Source organism: Oculina patagonica, chromosome 3, assembly GCF_052425735.1.
Source record: "Oculina patagonica isolate OP01 chromosome 3, crgOcupat, whole genome shotgun sequence".
Taxonomy (NCBI): Eukaryota; Metazoa; Cnidaria; class Anthozoa; order Scleractinia; family Oculinidae; genus Oculina; species Oculina patagonica.
Genome location: NC_135760.1, coordinates 10360322 through 10380083, shown reverse-complemented (window position 1 = coordinate 10380083; position 19762 = coordinate 10360322). Strand labels below are relative to the sequence as shown.

The 19762-nt window shown below is 37.3% G+C and overlaps 6 protein-coding genes and 1 long non-coding RNA gene across 21 annotated transcripts in view; 4 read left to right on the top strand and 3 right to left on the bottom strand.

The window, feature by feature from the left end:
• The window catches only part of LOC144646494 (uncharacterized), a 42639-nt gene extending 38988 nt beyond the window's left edge, over nt 1–3651 (bottom strand). Inside the window, exon 1 of the mRNA XM_078506097.1 lies at nt 3553–3651. The gene's annotated coding sequence lies outside the window, so the exon portion shown is untranslated. The remainder of the gene's footprint in view (nt 1–3552) is intronic.
• Nucleotides 1–13425, top strand: part of LOC144646536 (ankyrin repeat domain-containing protein 13B-like) — a 42243-nt gene extending 28818 nt beyond the window's left edge. Inside the window, exons 6-7 of the transcript XR_013569435.1 lie at nt 12832–13089; nt 13286–13425. The gene's annotated coding sequence lies outside the window, so the exon portion shown is untranslated. The remainder of the gene's footprint in view (nt 1–12831; nt 13090–13285) is intronic.
• LOC144646543 (ARF GTPase-activating protein GIT2-like) overlaps nt 1–16842 on the top strand; it is a 28854-nt gene extending 12012 nt beyond the window's left edge. The window contains exon 5 of the transcript XR_013569440.1: nt 15895–16842. The gene's annotated coding sequence lies outside the window, so the exon portion shown is untranslated. The remainder of the gene's footprint in view (nt 1–15894) is intronic.
• LOC144646561 (uncharacterized) overlaps nt 1–19756 on the bottom strand; it is a 60093-nt gene extending 40337 nt beyond the window's left edge. The window contains exon 1 of the long non-coding RNA XR_013569451.1: nt 19520–19756. This is a non-coding gene — a long non-coding RNA (uncharacterized LOC144646561). The remainder of the gene's footprint in view (nt 1–19519) is intronic.
• Nucleotides 1–19762, bottom strand: part of LOC144646530 (ankyrin repeat domain-containing protein 13B-like) — a 207926-nt gene that overhangs the window by 174946 nt on the left and 13218 nt on the right. The window lies entirely within an intron of this gene.
• On the top strand, nt 7151–12823 carry LOC144646537 (uncharacterized). 5 transcript variants are annotated; one of them, XM_078506173.1, is made up of 5 exons: nt 7151–7270; nt 7439–7574; nt 9666–9757; nt 11074–11123; nt 12043–12823. In XM_078506173.1, the coding sequence occupies exons 3-5, from the start codon at nt 9744–9746 to the stop codon at nt 12477–12479; spliced, it is 501 nt and encodes a 166-aa protein (XP_078362299.1). In that variant the 5' UTR covers nt 7151–7270; nt 7439–7574; nt 9666–9743; the 3' UTR covers nt 12480–12823. The 5 variants fall into 5 exon arrangements, with proteins under 5 accessions (XP_078362299.1, XP_078362300.1, XP_078362298.1 ...); XM_078506174.1 differs by lacking the exon at nt 7439–7574 and having other exon boundaries at nt 7159–7270; XM_078506172.1 differs by lacking the exons at nt 7151–7270; nt 7439–7574 and adding an exon at nt 8126–9338.
• Nucleotides 13250–15058, top strand: LOC144646558 (ARF GTPase-activating protein GIT2-like). The gene is made up of 4 exons (XM_078506194.1): nt 13250–13535; nt 13829–14021; nt 14385–14448; nt 14763–15058. The coding sequence occupies exons 1-4, from the start codon at nt 13508–13510 to the stop codon at nt 14958–14960; spliced, it is 483 nt and encodes a 160-aa protein (XP_078362320.1). The 5' UTR covers nt 13250–13507; the 3' UTR covers nt 14961–15058.

Sequence of the window (19762 nt, the reverse complement as noted above, 5' to 3'; positions counted from 1 at the left end):
ATAAGAATATGAAAGTGAATGGTAAATAATTTAATGCTATGGCCTCTAAAACTTATGGCCCCTTTTTTCAGTAATTTTGGACAAATAAAAACACTCATTGATTTGAATATTATCAATTTAAATCATATTACACCCACTGGCCATGGGAATCCCCTTTCCCAACGTTGCCTATTTTCCACAGTCAATACTTCAGACCCTGCCAGTAGGCAGTCTAAATCCTACTTTGTATCGAAAAGTCAAAATCTAGGTTTCATTTCAAACCAGAAATACTCTACTTTTTAGTCTGCTCTGTCGAGGAACATCCCTCTCCGAGTCTTCAAGTTCAGTTAAACCTGCACTTTTGTTAAAGCAAAGCAGCTGTACGTCTTTAACGCAGAACTCGCGTAAAACCAACAAAACCTTAATGTCAATGAGCTTGATATAAGTTTTAGAGACATTACACTTCGTCAATACATTACGCATTAGTGAATATATTACATTTTGCGTTAAAAGGTTTATATAACATCTTACTTTAACAATCAGTTTGTTACATTTTGCGTCAGTATTACTTTTTACGGCGATTGTTATTACAATTTGCGACGTAGGCTAGACCACACCAGCCATTGGATATGTTTATTCTCTATTTTGGTTTCAAAATCTACAGTTAATTTGTTGTGTTTGTAAGTCTCACGAACTTTGTTGTAAGTTGCCAGTTGTCTTCTACTTACAATTTGTACTATCAACAGATTTAGACAAATCCTTTCGGCTATGAACAAGATATCATTTACAAATTTTCATTGATGATTGATAAAATTACGATCATATTTACACATCCAAATACACATTTAAAAATCACTTTACTGTCCAGGTCTAATCATATCTTTACAACAGACGAAGTATGCAGTTTTGACGAATTTTCCGCAGATAGAAACCGAACGTTGATGACATGCTGTGATGTACATGCTTTCGATTCGCATTATGATAAATCAGAGAACTCAGTATTTTACTTAGTACTTTACAGATGTGTATCCTCTCCGTTTTGGTTTTATAATCACGCTGATTTGAACTTAATCTCTTAATTTGGCTAATTTATTTCAATTGTAACCGTTTGTCTATTGTTCAGTGTACCATGAACAGAGTAATTTCAGTTATTTCAGTTAATAATATATAGAAGCGCTAACATTACTTAAAAGACGTAGTAGAGTTCACAGTCCCCTATTTTTCCGTGAAGTCGTAGAGATCAGCGATTATCGAGTTTGACGGGCCACCACCTTGGCTCCCACCATAAATCGCTAGCTAAATTATAACTGAAATTATCACAAATCTACCGCATATATCCAGTTAACCCTAAACATTTTATAAAAAAAAGGAAACAAACCTGCCTTTACAGGGGCCAAAGAACAGCAGACACTAGCAAGTTCAAAATAAAAGAGAAACTTGCATGTTCGATTAATAACTCTTGTTGCAGTAAGGCATTGAATCTCAAATTTTTGCCTATCACGCCACTTATAATACATCGGTCAGATATTTCTAATGACGAAATGTTGCCGCAGGGAAAAAGAGTGGTTTTTATAAAATAAGTTTTGATATTTAATATTATTTAATATTTGATATTTGTCTGTCTTTGTTCTGCCATTCTGGTGTAGAAAGTTCGGATATAACAAGAAAATCACATTAAGAAACACAACCATTTTGCCAAGAAGAAGCTGTTTATATTCAAGTTAAAATTTTTCAAAGCAACATTGAACAGAGTGAAATTTAAATAATAATAACCTATTGAGAGTAAATATTTTAAAATATCCATGGCAACTTAACGCATGGCTAAAATTTAGATCATTTTAAATGTGTTTTTTTCCTTTTCGCAATCTTGTTTTGTTCATTTTCGAAATGAACCATGTTCATCATCATCCGTGAAAATACGTCTTACATTATTTTATAACTATCTTATTGTTTAAAAAAGAACCACTGAAAAATCTGACCAATTGGAGAATTTGTTGACCTTATTTGGAACGAAAAATACAAATCCTAAACAGAATTTTGACAAATGTTTTGACTGCGTGGTAAATGCTTTTGTAACTCTATTTCAAGCATGTTTCTTTAGCCTCGGGCGTCGCCTCAATGACTTTGCGAGCGCGATGTCTCGCACTTTTATTTACAACAGCGGTGTCCAAATTTCGTCGACAAGCAACACAAGAATATAAATTATAGGACAAATCTCTTACTTCTCTAATTTGCTTTGCACAATTGAATTTGATTCATTGCCTTCGTAAAGGCATTTAATTATTATCAGTGCCAAATGTCGCTCGCTTTTAGTCGGCCAAAAGGTAAATGTGCGTTGCTTTGACTCGTCAAGCACAATCATAAGCTTCCTTTCATTTTTCTTTTCTGTTCCCACAGAAAGTAGGTCAGTGAATATCAATCGATAGCTCATCTCGGTCACCGAGCAGGACAACCACAAACTACAATTTTAAATTAGGTGCTATAAAACTATGGTGGACATGAGCAGTATTTCGCAACTGTGTGCGCCACACCAAACTCACTGTTTTATAGATGTACGTCCTCTCCGTTTTCGTTTCAAAATCGAGCTGAGTGTGTTACTTGCTTTGGCTAATTCTCAAGAATTGTTTTGTGGTCGTCTACACATGTACAGTTGAACAAAGTCACTTCAGCGATAAACTTGAGATGTCACTTGCATTGCGAACATGTTTTCACGACTTGACCATTTCATCGCACGTTTAACTTTAACGAGTACTTTTAGCCACATTTTCTAGTACTCAATCAATAGTTTATGGCTTAGGAGCGAAGACTGATCATAAACAATCAACGTATGTAGTTTCTGTTTTACAAAGTTTCCGCCCATAACAGTCGGCTTAACTGTGAAACACGGAACACGGAGCAACATTATTCCGTCAAATATCCGCTCCAAACGTTTCTGGTCTTTCTGCAATGATGAAATCATGCCACTAGCTGGAAAAAAGAACGTTCATTATGCGATAGTTTTATTCTGGGCAAAGATGTTGATTACACTGAATTGATTTGGATGAGTAACAAATATGATTGTCAACGATTTGGACAAACTGAATATACTAACACAGATGACCAGTGTCTGTGAGTTTCGTTGCAGTCCTAATGATTGTCGAATATAGAAGACACTAGATTACACATATCACTTGCTGATAATTTTGCACGACTCTAATCTTATAAAAAATGTACTAAGGCATTTAAAAGCAATAGAGTGCAATTGAAAAATCAGTTTTTGGAAGCATTCCAAAGCGTTCGGCCGTAATGGAAAGCTTTTTCCCTTCGCTTGAATCGTAGAAGAATTGTGTCTATAACAGTGGCGCAAACATGCCAAGCGAATGTGACTGATCGAATGCTAGCTACATATAAAAGAGCAAACCTTGAAAGAAATGGTACGACTGGGGTTGCGGTTTTGCCAATTTATGAGGCGAGCAATTACTGTGCCATTGCATTGAAGCTAAATTAAGTCACTAGCTAGATTAGCTTAGATTCTAACCATACACAGCCAGGTTTAACCCTAATGTCTTAAAAAAAAAGAAATAAAAAACCAACCTGCAGTCACGGAAGTCTTGGCGAGTTTAAAATCGAAGAGTTTAGCATTAGGGACTAAAGTTGCGATTGGCGTATCTGGGTGGATACTGCATCTGAAAAATGAAATCTTCTGCCTCCTCGACAATTAGAGTCCCCACGCCCCGATTCTGTCATTTCTCCTCCCCTTGGCCATATACGGGGAACATATATGTCAAAAATTGAAATTGGCATACATTTAGTTGGCCTCCTACGCAGACACCATTGTTGACAATCACGTATATGTGATCTAAACTAATTATTATTAGAAAAGTGATTAATGCTGATTAATGGGTTGGACATTCTCTACGACTAGTTGAAATGCAGGAATTTTTTTCTCATCGTTCAAAAGCTGCTTGCAAGATTTCTTTTGTGCCTTTGCTGTGGGTAACCTTTTATACCTCAGCTGGTATTGTTTTTCCAATAAAACTATTTTGACAGAAATGTTTGTTACCCAAAGCGTAAATTAGCAAGGGCCCACCAGGGCGAAACAAATCGTTGTTTCCGTTCCCTTGACTGAACATGATCCAATCAGCTATAACTAATCATGAAGTATACCGAATTCAAACTGATACTTGGGAAAATATTAACGATGGGATCAGTATACTTCCCATACTGTTTTTGTTTTTACTGAGTTCAGTGGTTGTTAAAAAAGTTAAAGGCAAGTTATGCCACACCAGATGTGTTGATCACTGACTCTCCCGAACTTTTTTGGTCTGCTATTGTACTTTAGACAAAGAAATCCCTTTGGCTATGAACAAGATGTCAATAACATTGTTGATTGATAAAATTGCGATCATATTTGCACGTCCAAGTACTATTAAAAGTTACCTACATTTACATGAAAAAATATCTTTTAAGTATCCAGGTCTAAGCAATTATCGTAGTATGCAGTTTTTAAGTATTTTCTGCCAAAATAGCAACCGTTGATGCTTGTACATGCTATCGATTCACTCGCATTTACACTACATCTGAGAGAGCAGATTTCGCTGTCAATATTTTCAATAAACGAGATGAACAAACTACGTTCTCACTCCCTTCTAGGCGCAGGTAATAGTTAGATTTCATGAAGTGTTCGCACTGACTTTATCAAATAATTCTTCCCGTTTTCCGATTTCAATTTAACATGGTTAATAGAGTAGATTTGAAGTCAGTAGAAACATAGTTACAAAAACTGTGCCAAAGATCCTTACCATGAATCACTAGCTTGATTATAAAATTATCAAAAATCTACCACACATTTTATGAAAAAAGGAAACAAACCTGCATTCACAGAAGGCAAAGACCAGCAGACACTGTCAAGTTCAAAATGAAAAATAGGAACTTGTGTGCGTGGATAAAGACTGATTAAAGACCCTAGTTGCGTTGATATTTTTAGCCTATCACGCCACTTTATTAAATCGGACAGAGATTTCGCAATGATGAAATGTTGCCGCAGGGAAAAAGAATGGTTTTTATACAATAAGATTTAATATTTAATGTAATTTAATATTTGATATTTGTCTGTCTTTGTTCTGCAATTCTGGACAAATTTATGAGCGAAATTTGTTTAACTCTCGAACACTCATGCACTACTCTGCTGCCCATTCAGCAGGAGCGAGACTACAGTGAGGCCCTGTAAGGGGTACAATTTCGACATGCAGGCGACACGGCGACATGAAGGAACTGAAAAGACGACGAAATTAGACATAAGAGATTTGTATCGTCATGCAAGAAAAAGCGAGGGAAATCAAACAAATTAGGTGGGAACAAGTAAAGTCGGTTTCTGCTCTAAGATGTTAGAGTAACAAGTTTTGCGACGAAATCGCAATAAAGTTTTCCCACCCCTACCAACTGAAAGACAAGTTTTAATATATTCTTTTTCTATTTATGAATAAATGTTACGCTTCATCAGCGTTCTCTTAAAGCGAATTCGGATCACGCGACTAAAAGCTACTAAACTACGAACATTTGATAGTTACCTGTAATAAATGCTCCAGCGATTCGAAATTATAGAACTTGAGACAAACCCCAATTTGGTACCTTGAAACTACATTCTACTATTTGCGTGTTTTTCGAACAGTGCACAGCTTTGAAAGTATTGGCACTCATCACAATCCTTCAAAGGAACCAGTCGATCGAGGAAGACGAATCGCCCCAGGAGTTCTTCAGTCCAGTGATCAAACCAATAGGATGCTAAACTGGGTGTTTAAGTTTGATGTTATCTCGAACGGCTTGTCAATGCAAGTTTAATTGCTAAATATTTTCAAGTGTTTTCGCACAGTATGAGAGGTTTGTTTGCCTTTCAAAAGATGATAATGTACATTGCGAACTTGCTGCTATTGAGGATAATATAGTTATCCGGCCGACTTATCCCGGTTTTGATTACTAATAATGTTCGCCCAATGAATAGAAACAATTCCTTTCTGTTTATTGAGAAAATTAATTAATTAATTAATTATTTTTTTTTTTTTGGGGGGGGGGGGGGGGGGCATGCTTAAGTTAGTTTCGAAAACTATCCAATATACGAGTTCGAATTGACCAATCACAGCGCGCGCAATTCGTTGACCATTTTATAACACGCGCTTGTTGTGCCAATAGCGATGGCGGAAACATGCCAAGCGAATGTGACTGATCGCTAGAAGAGAATGGTTGCCTTCCCATTTTTGTGGAGCCGTTAGATGGTGTGAAGCTTCAAACTAGCTCTGAAACACCTGGGGACGAGAGAAGCGAGTATAGTATAGCCTGACTAAACAAAAAGAAAATATTTTTACCAAAAGGCACATTTAGTATGCTGTGGACTGATGAAACTAGCTCGAGTCCCCTCGAATCACACCCCAATCCCCGTCTATAATGTATTCTTGTAGCTTTAGACCGTCCCCACTCCTCCTCTCATGGACCAAGTACACGAACCGCTAGTTTTAAGCCAACTATAGTCCATGGGCCAAAACCCTAACTTGTGAGAGCATCCAGTTTTTCCGGCGCTTGAAATAGAGAAAAAACACCCTCTTGCACCCGAGGCACCGAACGAGACTGTCACGAAACTGTCACGTGAGACGAGACGGATGCAAAAGCGAAATTACGGTCAGCGGATGTGCAAATAATGACAGCAGCCCGAAAATGGCGGCCAGTGGAGGAAAGGATATTTTGGCCCGGGGGGGGTACTTGACCTAAGTTTAGGTATAGGGGTGCCGCTGGAGGTTTGAAACCCTGACCCTGTTTAGGACAATAAAAACTTAAAATGCCTACCCTGTGTAGGACAACACCCCCTATTCTAAGACCCTATTTAGGACAAAGGACAACATCAACAATCATTTACGCTTTATGGTGATTGCATCCCAAACGCGATGTTTGAAGCATTGAAATGCAAAAACGCCTATCCGGCCAAATAAAATAATGCTTTTTATTGAAGCGAAAGCGAAAACAATGTAAATACATGGACGACAGTCTTGCAGCCATACCCTGTCTAGGACAGCTTCAGGCCCTGTTTAGGACAGAGGAGCTTGAAATTATATACCCTGTTCAGGACCGGAGGAGTCAAAAACCATACCCTATCCAGCGGCACGTCCCCGTATAGGCCATATAGGGGAGTGCCCCCCCGGGTATTTTGGCCGCATCTCCTCCCACAATTTCAAGAGATAACATCCTCTCAGAATACCCACTACACTGGCACGTCTGGCATAAAGACTCTTCCTCACTTGAAGAAGAACTTGCATTAAACAAGGTGGGTATTCCATCCTATTTTGTCGATGAAATGATTTGGTTTTAACCGCAAGCCAAGCTTTTTGGGCAGGCATACATGTTTTATGCCCGGGGTTTTATGCAACGTGATCAAGAGTTTTTCTGTCTGATTGGGGTTTATATGCAGCATCACCTCTACTAACTATGGCAGCATGATAAAGAGCTTTTGGATCCTCGCGGGCGGACGCCACTTCAACTGGCGGTTTCTCTGGGTTATGTGAATTGTGTGAAGTGTCTTCTTCGCGGAGGCTGCGACGCAAACGCCATAAACCGAGATAGATGGAATGGTGTGTAAAATTGTTAAAAATATGAACAGTGCACGAGCATTTTGAAATTTCTTGTAACGGCTTTGTCCCTTATGCAGAATTTATTCAAAATCCAAGAAATAATTATCAACATTGAGTACGTTTTTCATTCAAAATAAAAACAAAGCTGAATTAACTCGTTCTATATATTTATATAACTCAAAGAAGAATAACAAGCTTTTTTATTAACTTGTTTTAATGCAAAACAAGCTTTGAAAATGAAATGAGTTGCCTGTAACTATCTCTTGTTTACTGCAGGCCTGTTCACTGATCATTTTAATTTTGTAAATAACTAGATTGTGTAAAACAGTGATAAACAATTTATTGACAAGTGAAGCTAGCACATAAAATTATCCAGGAAGGAGGCTAGGGCCACTGAAATGTTTCCAAAATGGTTTTCCTGGAAATCGCTTATCCATTTGCTGTAAATTAGCTAGAACTCTTTAATTTGAGCAGTCACCTCTATTAATATAGTTAATAGCATGAGTTGTAGTTGTAGTATTTGGAAATAATACCGCAAGCAAGTATTTCAGAGTTTTCGAAAATATCATAAGCCGCTTCAGCAAGTGATATTTTGGACAATTATGAAATATTACAAGTTGGTATTATTTCCAAATACCACGTAGCTAATCTCATTAAAATGACTACTTTTGTCCACACCGTTAATAATAGAAAAATTTGTCCATCATCTGTTTTTTTGCTTGCCAGCACACTTGCCATATTTAGAAGAGAGTGATTTTCAAGCCCTTGAATACCAATCTCTTCTAAATATGGTAAGCCAAACTCTTGCAATACCTCTCTCTTTCAAATTTGGCAAGTATTTGAGATAAATACAGGTTGTTTTAACCAATCAGCATTCAAAAATTTCTCAGCCTGCATTATAAACCAAATCTGAAGGGTCCTTGTGTTGTGTTCTTGGGCAAGACACTTTTCTTTCATAGTGCCCATCCAGTTGTATAAATGGGTACCGGTGAATTTACTGCGGGGGGTAACCCTGCGATGGACTAGCATCCCATCCAAGGGGGGATAGAAATACTCCTTGTCGCTTCATGCTACTGAAACCGGGATAAGCTCCAGCCTGATGAGCCAATAGGCCCGTATACAAACTTTACCTTGCAAACCTTACACAGCCAATAGGAACATAGAAAACCATATTTTTTTAAATGAAATTTGTCTCTGAACTAACGACATTGAGTACCGGTTTGTAAGTTTTGAACTTATAAGTGCGTTTTTTTATGAGCTTACACTGTATTTAGTTTTTAACGTACGCTTTAGAATTATGGGTAAATGTACCACACACCATCTTTTGGTAATTGTGAAGAACAGCTCCCGCTAACCGACTGTCGGTCAACTGTCAGCCGACAGGTTACCAACAGACTACCGACAGGCCACCGACACCTACGTAAGTTTAAGTCCATAAGGCAAGCAATGAAATCACGTTCGAAGATGATTTTATCCAAAACTCAGGCCAAAACAGTGCAAAAACTTCTCCACACACGCACTCGCTGAAGTCGCCCTAGAATCCTTTGCGACCCCTTCCGAGGGGGAATGAGACTAAGTTAACCGATCCAATATGGCGGAGAAAAATGGAGTAACTGTGTTCGCGTAAATTCTCCGGTCGATTTCGGCAGCGCAGAAGCTAGTTTCAGGCTGTGATGACCGAAACTCAGGCGTATATACCTTTCCTTTTAATTTTTTATAAATTTTGGGGTCCGTTACGGAGGAAAAACATAAAGAAACAAAAAGGTTAGTGTTACCGTATAACCGACAACTTACCGACATCTTACCGACACCTTGCCAACACGTCACGCCTGTTGGCCGACTGTCGGCCGACCGGTTGACCGACATCATAGCTAAAACCTGTCGGCAGGTTGTCGGTCGACAGACGGCCGACAAACGGCCAACAGACGGCCGACAGAGGGATGACAAACAGCCAACTGTCGGCCGACAGACAACCGACAAACGACCAACAGTCGACCGACAGTCGGTTAGCGGGCGGGAGCTGTTCTTCACAATTACCCATCTTTTTGCCTATGGTGGATTGTAATTGACTTCTTTTTTAAATTAAACCAGAAATATTGTCACTTGTACTGCAACACCGTGACTTTCAAAGAGAAAGTCAGAGGCTTGCTGGGATTCCTAAACTACTAAATGAACTCAATGCTGTAAGTTTCTTTTTAGTTCTCTTTATTATCATTTATTTTATTTTATAATATAGATAGGAGTCTACGCGCGCTCTGATTGGCTAAAAACCTATGTTTTATCAGAGTATAAAACATAGAAAAATCATGTTTTATTGTTTTTCGTCAGCTTTCCTCGAGTGCTTCGCGCGTTTTTGAAATTTTGTTGGCTATAACCACTCGTATCCAGCAAGGGCGAATGGAATAATTGTTTTATTAAATTCCTTTTTTAAGTATAAATCCACTGGACATTTCATTTTGATGTAAACGAAGTGAGGCGGGAAAAATTGTGGCGCGGCGTTCACCGCTTGATTTGAATGAAACTCGCAAGGAAAGCTGAGGAAAGCGAGCGAGAGAGTTTTCTTTCGAAGATTTTCTTCGACAATCTCGTCTTAAATCGTCTTTTCATACTGGAACTTGATTGTGACAGCAATTAAGGTTTACGGGAAGATCCGAAGCAATAGCTTTTCTGGAAATTATACGCGTTTTTAAGTCGAACGAAGCAAGGGACGGATGTCATCGAGACTACTAAATTATGCTGAGACGAAATTGCACTCCGAGTCGGTGAAGTTTATTGAAGTTCAAAAAGACAAGATCAAGATTGAAAGGTAACAAACTTATCTGAAATGCTTAGCCTTATTTTACGTCGAATACTGAATGAAATTGTGTCAGTTTTCTGGTCTTCCCGTAAACTATTTTCTGCTTTTCATCTTTGTTTACTCGCTCTTGTTGTACATATTTTTAATTAAACTTTTCACTCGCGGTGTCTAAAATCTATATCATAAAGCAAATAAAGAAGCCTAAGCCATGTTTTATTCTGTCATAAAACACTCCGGGCATTTGAGAACACTCGAGAAATGTAGAAAACATTCGCCTGCGGCTCATGTTTTCTACATTTCCCTCGTGTTCTCAATTGCCCGTCGTGTTTTATGACAGTATAAAACATGGCTTAGGCTTCTTTATTTGTTAATTATAGCATTATTATATATTTATTATATAGCAAACAAGATCCCCATTTTAAGTAACCTGTGCAGACTGTGAACAATATTAATTCCTGTCAATCATGAAAAATAAGTAGTTTTTGAAATGTGGTAGGTAAGTTTCATGAATTAAAATTTAAAATGTAAATGCTATGTTACAAGTACATTTTATTGTTGGTCTTGTCTGGTGTGTGTGGGATACACATTAGTTACAGTATATCACATGCTGGTATGTAGACAATAACAATTCTCTGTTATTCTTCCAGATTAGCATTTATTGATACCCACTGGAATTTATTTGTTTCTTTCTCTTCTTTACAGACTGCTGATTTTTATGTTGATTGAAATGAAATGGGAGTTCACTAGTTGGGGTAATTAGTATAAATAACATTATACTAAATATATATAAACATGTAAATGTAAAAGATTATTTTTTTATGGATTTTAAGAAAAACGACAATTTTTTTAAGTTTCAAAGACATGTTTCGACAGAGCATCTGTCATCTTCTGTTGAATGGTTTACAAAGCACAGTGAGTTGAATAATAAGTAGAAAAAAATGCTAATTAAGACAAGTAGTAACAACAGAACGTGAAAATGTGTGAATTAGAAGGATAATTTTAGATTTACATGGTGTAATTGCTGATTGAGGCAAGGTAGTTCCTTTTGAATATGGATAGCCTCCTTTATCTTAAGTTGAAAGCTGGTAGAGGCGTGATCTAAAATATGAAAGCTATCTATTGAACACAAGGAGCGACAACGTTCAGAATTCTGAAGGTGTTTGAAAATGTGGGAGGCCTTAAACACTGCTGCTCATTTATTAAACATTACATAATTATATCTTTCTTAATGAATAGGCCTTATGCAAGATTAAGTCTGACTCAGTTGCCCAAAATTGGCTCCAAAGCCTTGACTACATTAAAATTGTTTTAAAAATGTCTAGTTGCTTTTGGATGACTTATAGACATCTGCATCTTTATACTTAGCTATTTTAACATGTTATTCTTTTTAAAACACAAGGCGCAGCCGAGTGTTTTAGACTTGATAAAACATGAACTGCGAATTTATTGAACGGCTTAAAAATCTTGTGATGTAGATCAACTCATTCTTGCACTAATAAATATTAATATTTACATTTGGGGTTATTTTGACCCAGAAAATTGGACGTAAAGTTTAGCCGTTTCTTTATCAGATATAGAGACACTCATTAAACATTAATTTCTTTTGTATTTTCTTTATGAATTATTAATACCAGTAAGTTTTTTTAAATATTATTTATGTTACTTTTTTAGGCTTGTGTTCAACAGCTTCTTCAAGTGAACGCAAATCAGAGTCACGAAATTCAGAACCTCCAGGCATCGGAGAGAACCTGTTACATTATAACCTAAGCTCAAAGCAGTCCAGGTCTAGCAGGAGTCTGGTCTGGGAAATGTTTCAGTCTCACCCTGAACAACAAATGATATTCACAAGTGTTAAGGGACTCTCTTTCCTTTGTCATCAATCTCTTTTCTCCTTGAAAAGAATGGGGCGATTGACCTCCTCCTCCAAGCCACCCTTTCTCACAGCCTCTGCCTTCTTCCATGTCTTAAATCCAAAATGTTTTCTCTTCTTATTTTTCTCTCTCAGCCGTCCTCTTCTGAGTTTGCCTTCAGGTGTCACTTCCAAAAAACAAAGTACAGAGCTTGCTAATTGCCTAATTTTGCACATTACATCATCACTTCAAAAATGAGATTACAAGTATACTTGTCATGCAATCTCAAAACTTTCGGACACTGATGGAGCATGGGGAGAGAGAATTGTAGACAAGAACTTTGTATTTACTAAATGTCAAGATATACACAGAAGACTGCAAGCAGTGTTACTTACATTTCAGAACGTTTCACATTTATTTACTTATTGCTGATTTAACCAATTCGTGTGAGGATTGAAAAATATGTATATAGAAATTGTACCCAAAGCTGGGCGTTTAGTTTTTCTGGGGTATCGTTCGAATATCTAGCATCCCTCTCTTTGTGTTGACGCTACTTTTACTAGTGTTTATTTTTTTGCTGATTTAAGTTTCTGTTATAAATGGTTAATAGGTTCACAAGTTAGAGGATGAAAACAAAAACTTACAGCAAGGGGCCCAAATGTGTGACCACTTTTAATTAATTCACATTCTTTCGTGCAGATTTAATCCAATCAGAAGTCAACTGCAAGCTATCTACGGCTTTTGATTGGATTAAATCTGCACGAAAGAATGTGAATAAATTAAAAGTGGTCACACTTTTGGGCGCCTTGCTGTAAGGAGTCAGTTAGGAATTCTTAATGGAAGTGATGATAACGTCTTTTCTCCTGCGGTGAGTAGAACATACATCTGTATCTGTAAAAATAATAGCCAAAGGGAAAGAAACTTGTTTGATACATGGCAACTTTTACAGGGAAGTCTTACAATAAGTCTTCAAGTCTCTTTACTCTTTGGTATGTTTGTGGGTGAAATGACACTCCTTCAGAGTTCTTTTAACAAGTCACATATTTTCCATTTTATTAACTCAGGCATTCCAAGATGCAAATGATGAAGATGATCTTGTGGATATCGGAAACATAGAGCCATATGCTGCCCCAGGCTCTCTCTTAAATCACCCAACTCAGCCCACCACCCTGGGGCAGTCTCACACCGGGGATGCGAGTAGAAGTAAAGAAGTCAATCCGTATGATAATGTGACTGACTCACCAGATGAACCGGACGAAGAACATAGATATCTAAATGTTAAAGAGATGAGGGAACATGAAAGAATGAGTTATTGTGAGTATTGTTTATTTTGTTTTCTTGTCACAGTACTATCGAGCCTTTGGTGTGTTTTTTTCTGGTTTCAAGTTCAACTTGTTTTCCCCTCTTTTTCGGAAATTTTTTTAGATTACATGCCTGTCTGAAATCAAAAAAAAAGATGTTAATTTTAAACTCAAAGTGTGGCATCGAATCAAAAAATCTTCTCACTTGGAATGAGATATCCAGCAAACAGATTATACAATCAAATGATTATCAGTCATTTTACTGCGAAACTTGTAGTTGAAGTCAATTTCTTTTCTCTTTGCTAGCGGACAGCCCTTTTGATGAACAGTTGGATCGGGAGGCTGAGAAGCTGATCCACGCAGTAGATGATTTAGTTCATGAAGCCACAAAAGATATTAGACTGCAGCCATCACAGGAAGATGTGGTACGGTGCACGGAACAGATCACCAAGAAAATTCAAGAACTGCTGCTGTCAGCACAGGCTGGAAGGCACAGCTGGTAACAATCAAAACTATATATTTTCTATTATTGGATTTAATTGAGAAGTGGGCTTTAAACAAAGCATTTCTCCTTAAATGGTCAAGAAATTATTGTAATTGTTCTGTGACTTGAATTGTTCATAAAAAGGGCTTGGGAAAGTTAATAATAAGTCATTGCTGGGGTTATTAAGTTAAATCCTGGTTAAATGAGAGAAACTGTTAGCTGAGGGTTCAAACTTCACTGAGACATGTATCAGCTTTTCACATTTTACTACGGAACAATCCACACTTGATAATAAGCCTACTGCCATAAAAGATACTGCCATGCCACATTATTTTGACCATCATGAATGTCTTTAACTAACATGTGTTTTTATTTCAGTTTCATTCCCTGTTCAAGTAATATTTTCACTGCTGTAAATGATATGGCTAGCTTATTTCCTGAGGTAAGTTTAATTTAAAGATATTTTGTTTTTAAAGTAACTTTTCATGTCAGTCACCTTCAGACCACATTATGTTGCATAGGAACATCCCTTCTATTTTGTTACTTAGCGACATCCCTTCTATTTTGTTACTTTGTGATGTCCCTTCTATTTTGTTACTTTGTGATATGATTCTGCTGGGAGCCGACAATTAACAGCAGCAATATTTGCATTGGGTCTATTTTGTTGCTTAGCAAATTCCCTTCCAAAAACGATGGGCTCAGTCATCTGAAACACCCTACTGTGGTACCTATTCCATGTATGGTTGAATCTTACAGGAACCAGATGTGGACAGCATGCGCGTCTCACTTCAACTGATGAAGAGTAGTGCCGCCAGATTGCAAGTGGAGTGTAAGAGTGCTGTGTTGCCGGGAAACACTGTAGATATGGCGTTCCTCACTCAACAGGTCATACAATGTGCTTATGACATCGCGAAAGCTGCTAAACAACTGGTGACAACGTTTTCAGTAGATTAGAATCTCAAACTAGTAAATATGTTTTTATTAGAAGATCTGTAGACATTTTATGAACAAAACTAAATCTAACATTATCCCTTTCACTTCCCAGACTAACCCATATTTAGATGGGTGGATAGCACCACATGAAAGTACTACTCAACAGCTTTTATTTGATTGGTCACACACCAGGGTTTCATCCACAGACCTAAATTTTAAAAGTTAGTCTGTACAGCATAATAAACAGTACCACATGAAGGAACTGCTCAGTAGCTTTCATTTGAATGGTCACGCACTTACTAGATAAAAAACTAGATAAAATATTTATTGTAACCAGGATGTTTCTGTTTAAAAGGCAGAACTTACAAGTTCTTCTTTTGTCGCATGCACCATTACTGCTTGTCTGAGACATTGAAATTCAAAGGTGGCAAATTGTATGGCCAGTACCCCTAATTGTGTTTTACCTTTGCTTTCATTATGAATTTAGAAAGTGGTCTGTTTTCATTGCAGACACCACAAAAAATGTCAGGGTAAAAAAAATAAATTATATTTTGCTTTCTATGGAAAACTGAGATAGTTCCATGCACGCAGTATAGAATGCAGTATACAGTTTGGTTTATTTATTGTAACCAGGATGTTTGAGAGCAGTCTTAAATAACACCAGGGAGGTATGTGACTAAAACAAGAATCAATATCACTAGCGTAGCTGTAAAAGAAGGCTGTTTGCGCAAGGGAACAGAACATCTAAACTTCCAGCTTGCTGTACCTTTTTACCCCAGACTCCCACCCCCTCCTTAGTGGCTCTCACCTCTGTACTATTTCTATTGCAAAATACTAGCCAAGGTTGCACAAAATCTCCCAATTTGTTCTGGTTTAGCCACCTTAGGAATCTCGTTTTCTGCCCTTTTTTTCCTGCCTCCTGTACAGTTTCTACCCCCTTCCCCCTATTTCCAAGTTCCCCCCCCCCCACCTGCCTGTTTGTGTAGCTACATGTTAGTTAGATTTACCGGAAAATAAAACTAGAGAAAAAGAAGACATGTTTGATGAGTAGATCAGGGTCGTTATCATTAGTCTGAATTGGCTGGCCAGACTGGTATATTAGTCAAATTTATCTTGTAAATCAGTCACTGTATAAATAATTATTATACACTGCTGTTGGTGGATTTGAGGCCTGGGCAGGGATGCTCATTGGAAATTTTGAAAAGAACCCCTAAAAGAGACCAATCTGGGTGTGGCTCAAGCTTTTCTTGACCCCGAAAAGATACCAAAAAACTAAGAATAGAATTTATATTTGTATATTTCTTTGTGTGCAGCCCTAAACAAGACCATTATGGCTAACGATATTGGCGTTTTTTTGCCCAGAATACCGTAAGTGAGACCAAAAATCCGAAATTTACACCCCTAAGCGAGACGACGAGCATCCCTGCCCCTTTCATATGCGAGTTCCCTTCCTGGGATGTGTGGGAAAATCCTGTGATAAAGGCCCACTTCACATTCCCAACTACTGGGCCGGCCGGCCGTTTCTGACTAATGGTAAACGCTTGAAGATACTTAGGTGCAATGTTGAAGGAACATTAATGCTTTGCTTAAGTAGTTGCAGAAATCTCATGTTGTTTGTCAACCAAGCTGACCAGAAATGCAGGCTCGGTTTTGTAAATTATCGTATAATTTGAGGTAGACAACACTTACTCAAAGAAATGCTGACATGAAGGTGTGTGAGCTAGATTAACTGTGCCCTTTTGTTATAATTCCTTTTTTACAATTAATAAGTTTAGTGATTTATTCATGACCATGTACCATATTATACAGTCAAATAATATTAATACATAATCCCAAATAATTATAACAATAAATAACAAATATCCTTGTAAAAAGCAATGATACTTATAAAAATAATAATTATGCTTATTGATTTAGAAACTTGTGTTTAGCTTTTATCTTGTCGTTTTTTTTTTCAGTTCTAAAATCCTGTAGTGTCTGTAAAGTGATATTCAATAAGCAGTGTTGAAATTAAAATGACATAAAAGAAGACAACACTTGTTAACATCGATTTGAGCTTTTGTGTGAATACTGTGTTACAACCATTGTGTATCACTAGACACAGTATCATACAACTTTTATTGCAAGCGTGTAGTGTTTGTGGTACAGTTGAAAAGCTTTTCAGTAAGGACGCAAGGCTTTGGCGACCAATCGATATTTGCCTACGCTCTTAATGGATTTTCTTTGTGTCTTACCCCCACTAAGGATTTTGCCTACTAGGCCAATATGCTGCATGACAGTTTACCTATTTTAAAAGTCTTAATATCCACATACAAATTCTCCTGACTGAACTCCATACATTTTCTTAAATTAACAGTTGGGAGAATTTATCAAAAGATCAAAGCAATTTACCTTGAGTGATCTTTTTACTGATTCTTGTAACCTTTTCTCATAAATAAATGATTAAAATTGTGAGGAGAAATTTGATTTTGGTCACTCTTGGCGACCATCATGAATAAAGCCTATAACATTATTGTCTTGGAAATGTTTTGATCAATGGAATATATAAAATGCCAGTAAGGTGTTAAGTGAAGAAATTAAAAGCCATAGCTTGTACCAGAGGCCCATGTGGACTATAAAACAAAAGAAATCTTATATTATTTGTCCTCAACAAGGCTGATTGAGCTTGTTATGTCATCTACTGGTCAACATTTCCTTTATTATGCAGGTTATTAATGTTGGTGAATTTTAATTTATGGGGGGCAGGGTTGGCGTAGTGATGAAAGTGCTCAGCTCCCACCAATGTGGTCTGGGTTTGAATCTGGCCGGGTGCCATATGTGGATTGAGTTTGTTGCTGGCTCTTGCCTTGCTCTGAGGGTTTTTCTCCGGTTTCCACCCTCCTGAAAAACTAACATTTCCAAATGCCAATTCGACCTCCCGCATGAAAACCAGCTAGAGCTGATGTGGCTTCCTCTCAAAATAATAGTACCGTAAAGACTCGTGTATAAGCCGCACTCGTAGATAAGCCGCACCCCCAAATTTCAAGAATGATTTTGAGAAAAAATAAAAACTGGCAGAAAAATGCCCAGTTGATTATGAAAAATGCTGGATTACCGTATGTACTATAAACACATAAACGGAAAATACTTCAGTCTTACCCAGAATTTTAGAACTTTATAGAAAAAACACCATTTCTGCCAACTTTGATATTTTTGATCTTTGTCTGCCATTCGCTGACAGGTATTTCTTCATTTATCAGTTTTTACATCAAATTTTGCGCTGTGTTCGTGAAAATGCGTTCGAAGCTTAGTAACCAGGCACTAGTATCCAAGCCCATCGCCAAAAGACACGTGGAACGCCTGGAGGTTTAAAATTGTGCACGAACGAAAAGCGTGGTTTTCATCGCTGTTTTGAGAGGTAAAACTTTTTCAAAATGATCTGTCTCTTTGTAATTTTTGTTTGTGAGGATAGTAAAGAACTGCTTTGTCGCTTATATGGAGCAATTTTTTAGTTTTATGTGCAAAAAAGCCCAGAAGATGCGGAGGATGCAGTGTGAGCGATGTATGTGGACCCACACGGCCGCACCACCGCATCCTGTCAGATGCCCTGTAATATTGCATGCAATGGTCTCGTAGATAAGCCGCACCCACGATTTTGAGCCAAAAATTTCGGCAATAAAGTGCGGCTTATACACGAGTTTTTACGGTATTTTTTTTAATTAAATGTCTCAAAACTCATCTTGTGCCTGCTTCATAGCCAAGCATAGTTTTGTCCAAATCCTTTATATCAAGCTAAAATTGAATACAACACAAAACTTCCTCATAAAATATTTATTCTAAACTGGACAGCAAAAATTCTATATTTACATAGTTAACAAGTTACTAAGATCAGTTAAAGTCCATCACTTAAATTGCATTCAAGACAAAGTTATAAATGAAATTATCTACAGTTGTGAATACTACAAAATCAATTTTGAAACTGATTAAAAAAATCTAAAAAGGTAGAATGATACCAAAAAACTTACATTAATAAGGAACAAAATTTTCAACAACTCTGTTGCCTTCTACATTTTGTATATACTAATATCTAAAGCTTACAGTTCAAATTACTAACACAGTGACTTATTTAAGTACATTTACAATCACTGCTAAAACTTGAATCAAATCAGCTCGATTAGCAAAATCTGAAAGTTTAGTCTTGTTATTCTTAAGTTGTAAATATCTACAGTTCTGTTACTTAAAAACAATTTTGGTCTAAAACCATTTTAGTTAGAATGATGTCATAAAAACTTTGGAACAGAATTTTTGACAACTCTCTGGAGTCTTCTACAGTTGTGTATACAGTTCACACAGAAGCTTATCACTTCTGGTTCAAATTATTAACACATTTAAGTAAACCTACAATCACTGCTGAAACGTGGAGGAAATCAGCTCGGTTAACAGTTACACTGTCTGTAAGTAGGTGGTGGACCTTTAGAAATCAACGGAGGAGTGATTGCCTACATTTTAAAAAATTCCACCTCCAGCTCCCAAGACAAAAAAAGCTACAAGCAAAAAAATATACTATTTTTCTGCTTAAGAAAATCCTGCTGAGCATGCACACCTAAAACATTCCCAGCAGTGAACTAAGGCTGGAAAAAACTCATTCACTGAAAATTTTTACCCGAAGCTTGCCTTGATTTGTAATGGTCCAATTTTGGCGCCATTTTCTTTTCAACTCGCAAGGAGGACCTCTCGGGAAACACAACATTTTTTTGATTGGATAATTTCGATCCTACATCCCAGCAAAATGTCGCCAAGCGTTGTTTTTCATTTCAGTTGACTGTTTCACGCTTCTGGCGAAG

What these genes read in the sequence shown, in the direction of transcription:
- LOC144646558 (XM_078506194.1), top strand. Translation starts at nt 13,508, where the DNA reads ATGAGGGAACATGAAAGAATGAGTTATT. An exon ending in CAGGCTGGAAGGCACAGCTG is followed by an intron (nt 14,022 to 14,384) that starts GTAACAATCAAA and finishes TTTTTATTTCAG; the next exon opens with TTTCATTCCCTGTTCAAGTA. An exon ending in TGGCTAGCTTATTTCCTGAG is followed by an intron (nt 14,449 to 14,762) that starts GTAAGTTTAATT and finishes TGAATCTTACAG; the next exon opens with GAACCAGATGTGGACAGCAT.
- LOC144646537 (XM_078506171.1), top strand. Translation starts at nt 10,286, where the DNA reads ATGTCATCGAGACTACTAAATTATGCTGAGACGAAATTGCACTCCGAG. An exon ending in GACAAGATCAAGATTGAAAG is followed by an intron (nt 10,381 to 11,073) that starts GTAACAAACTTA and finishes TCTTCTTTACAG; the next exon opens with ACTGCTGATTTTTATGTTGA. An exon ending in ATGGGAGTTCACTAGTTGGG is followed by an intron (nt 11,124 to 12,042) that starts GTAATTAGTATA and finishes TTACTTTTTTAG; the next exon opens with GCTTGTGTTCAACAGCTTCT.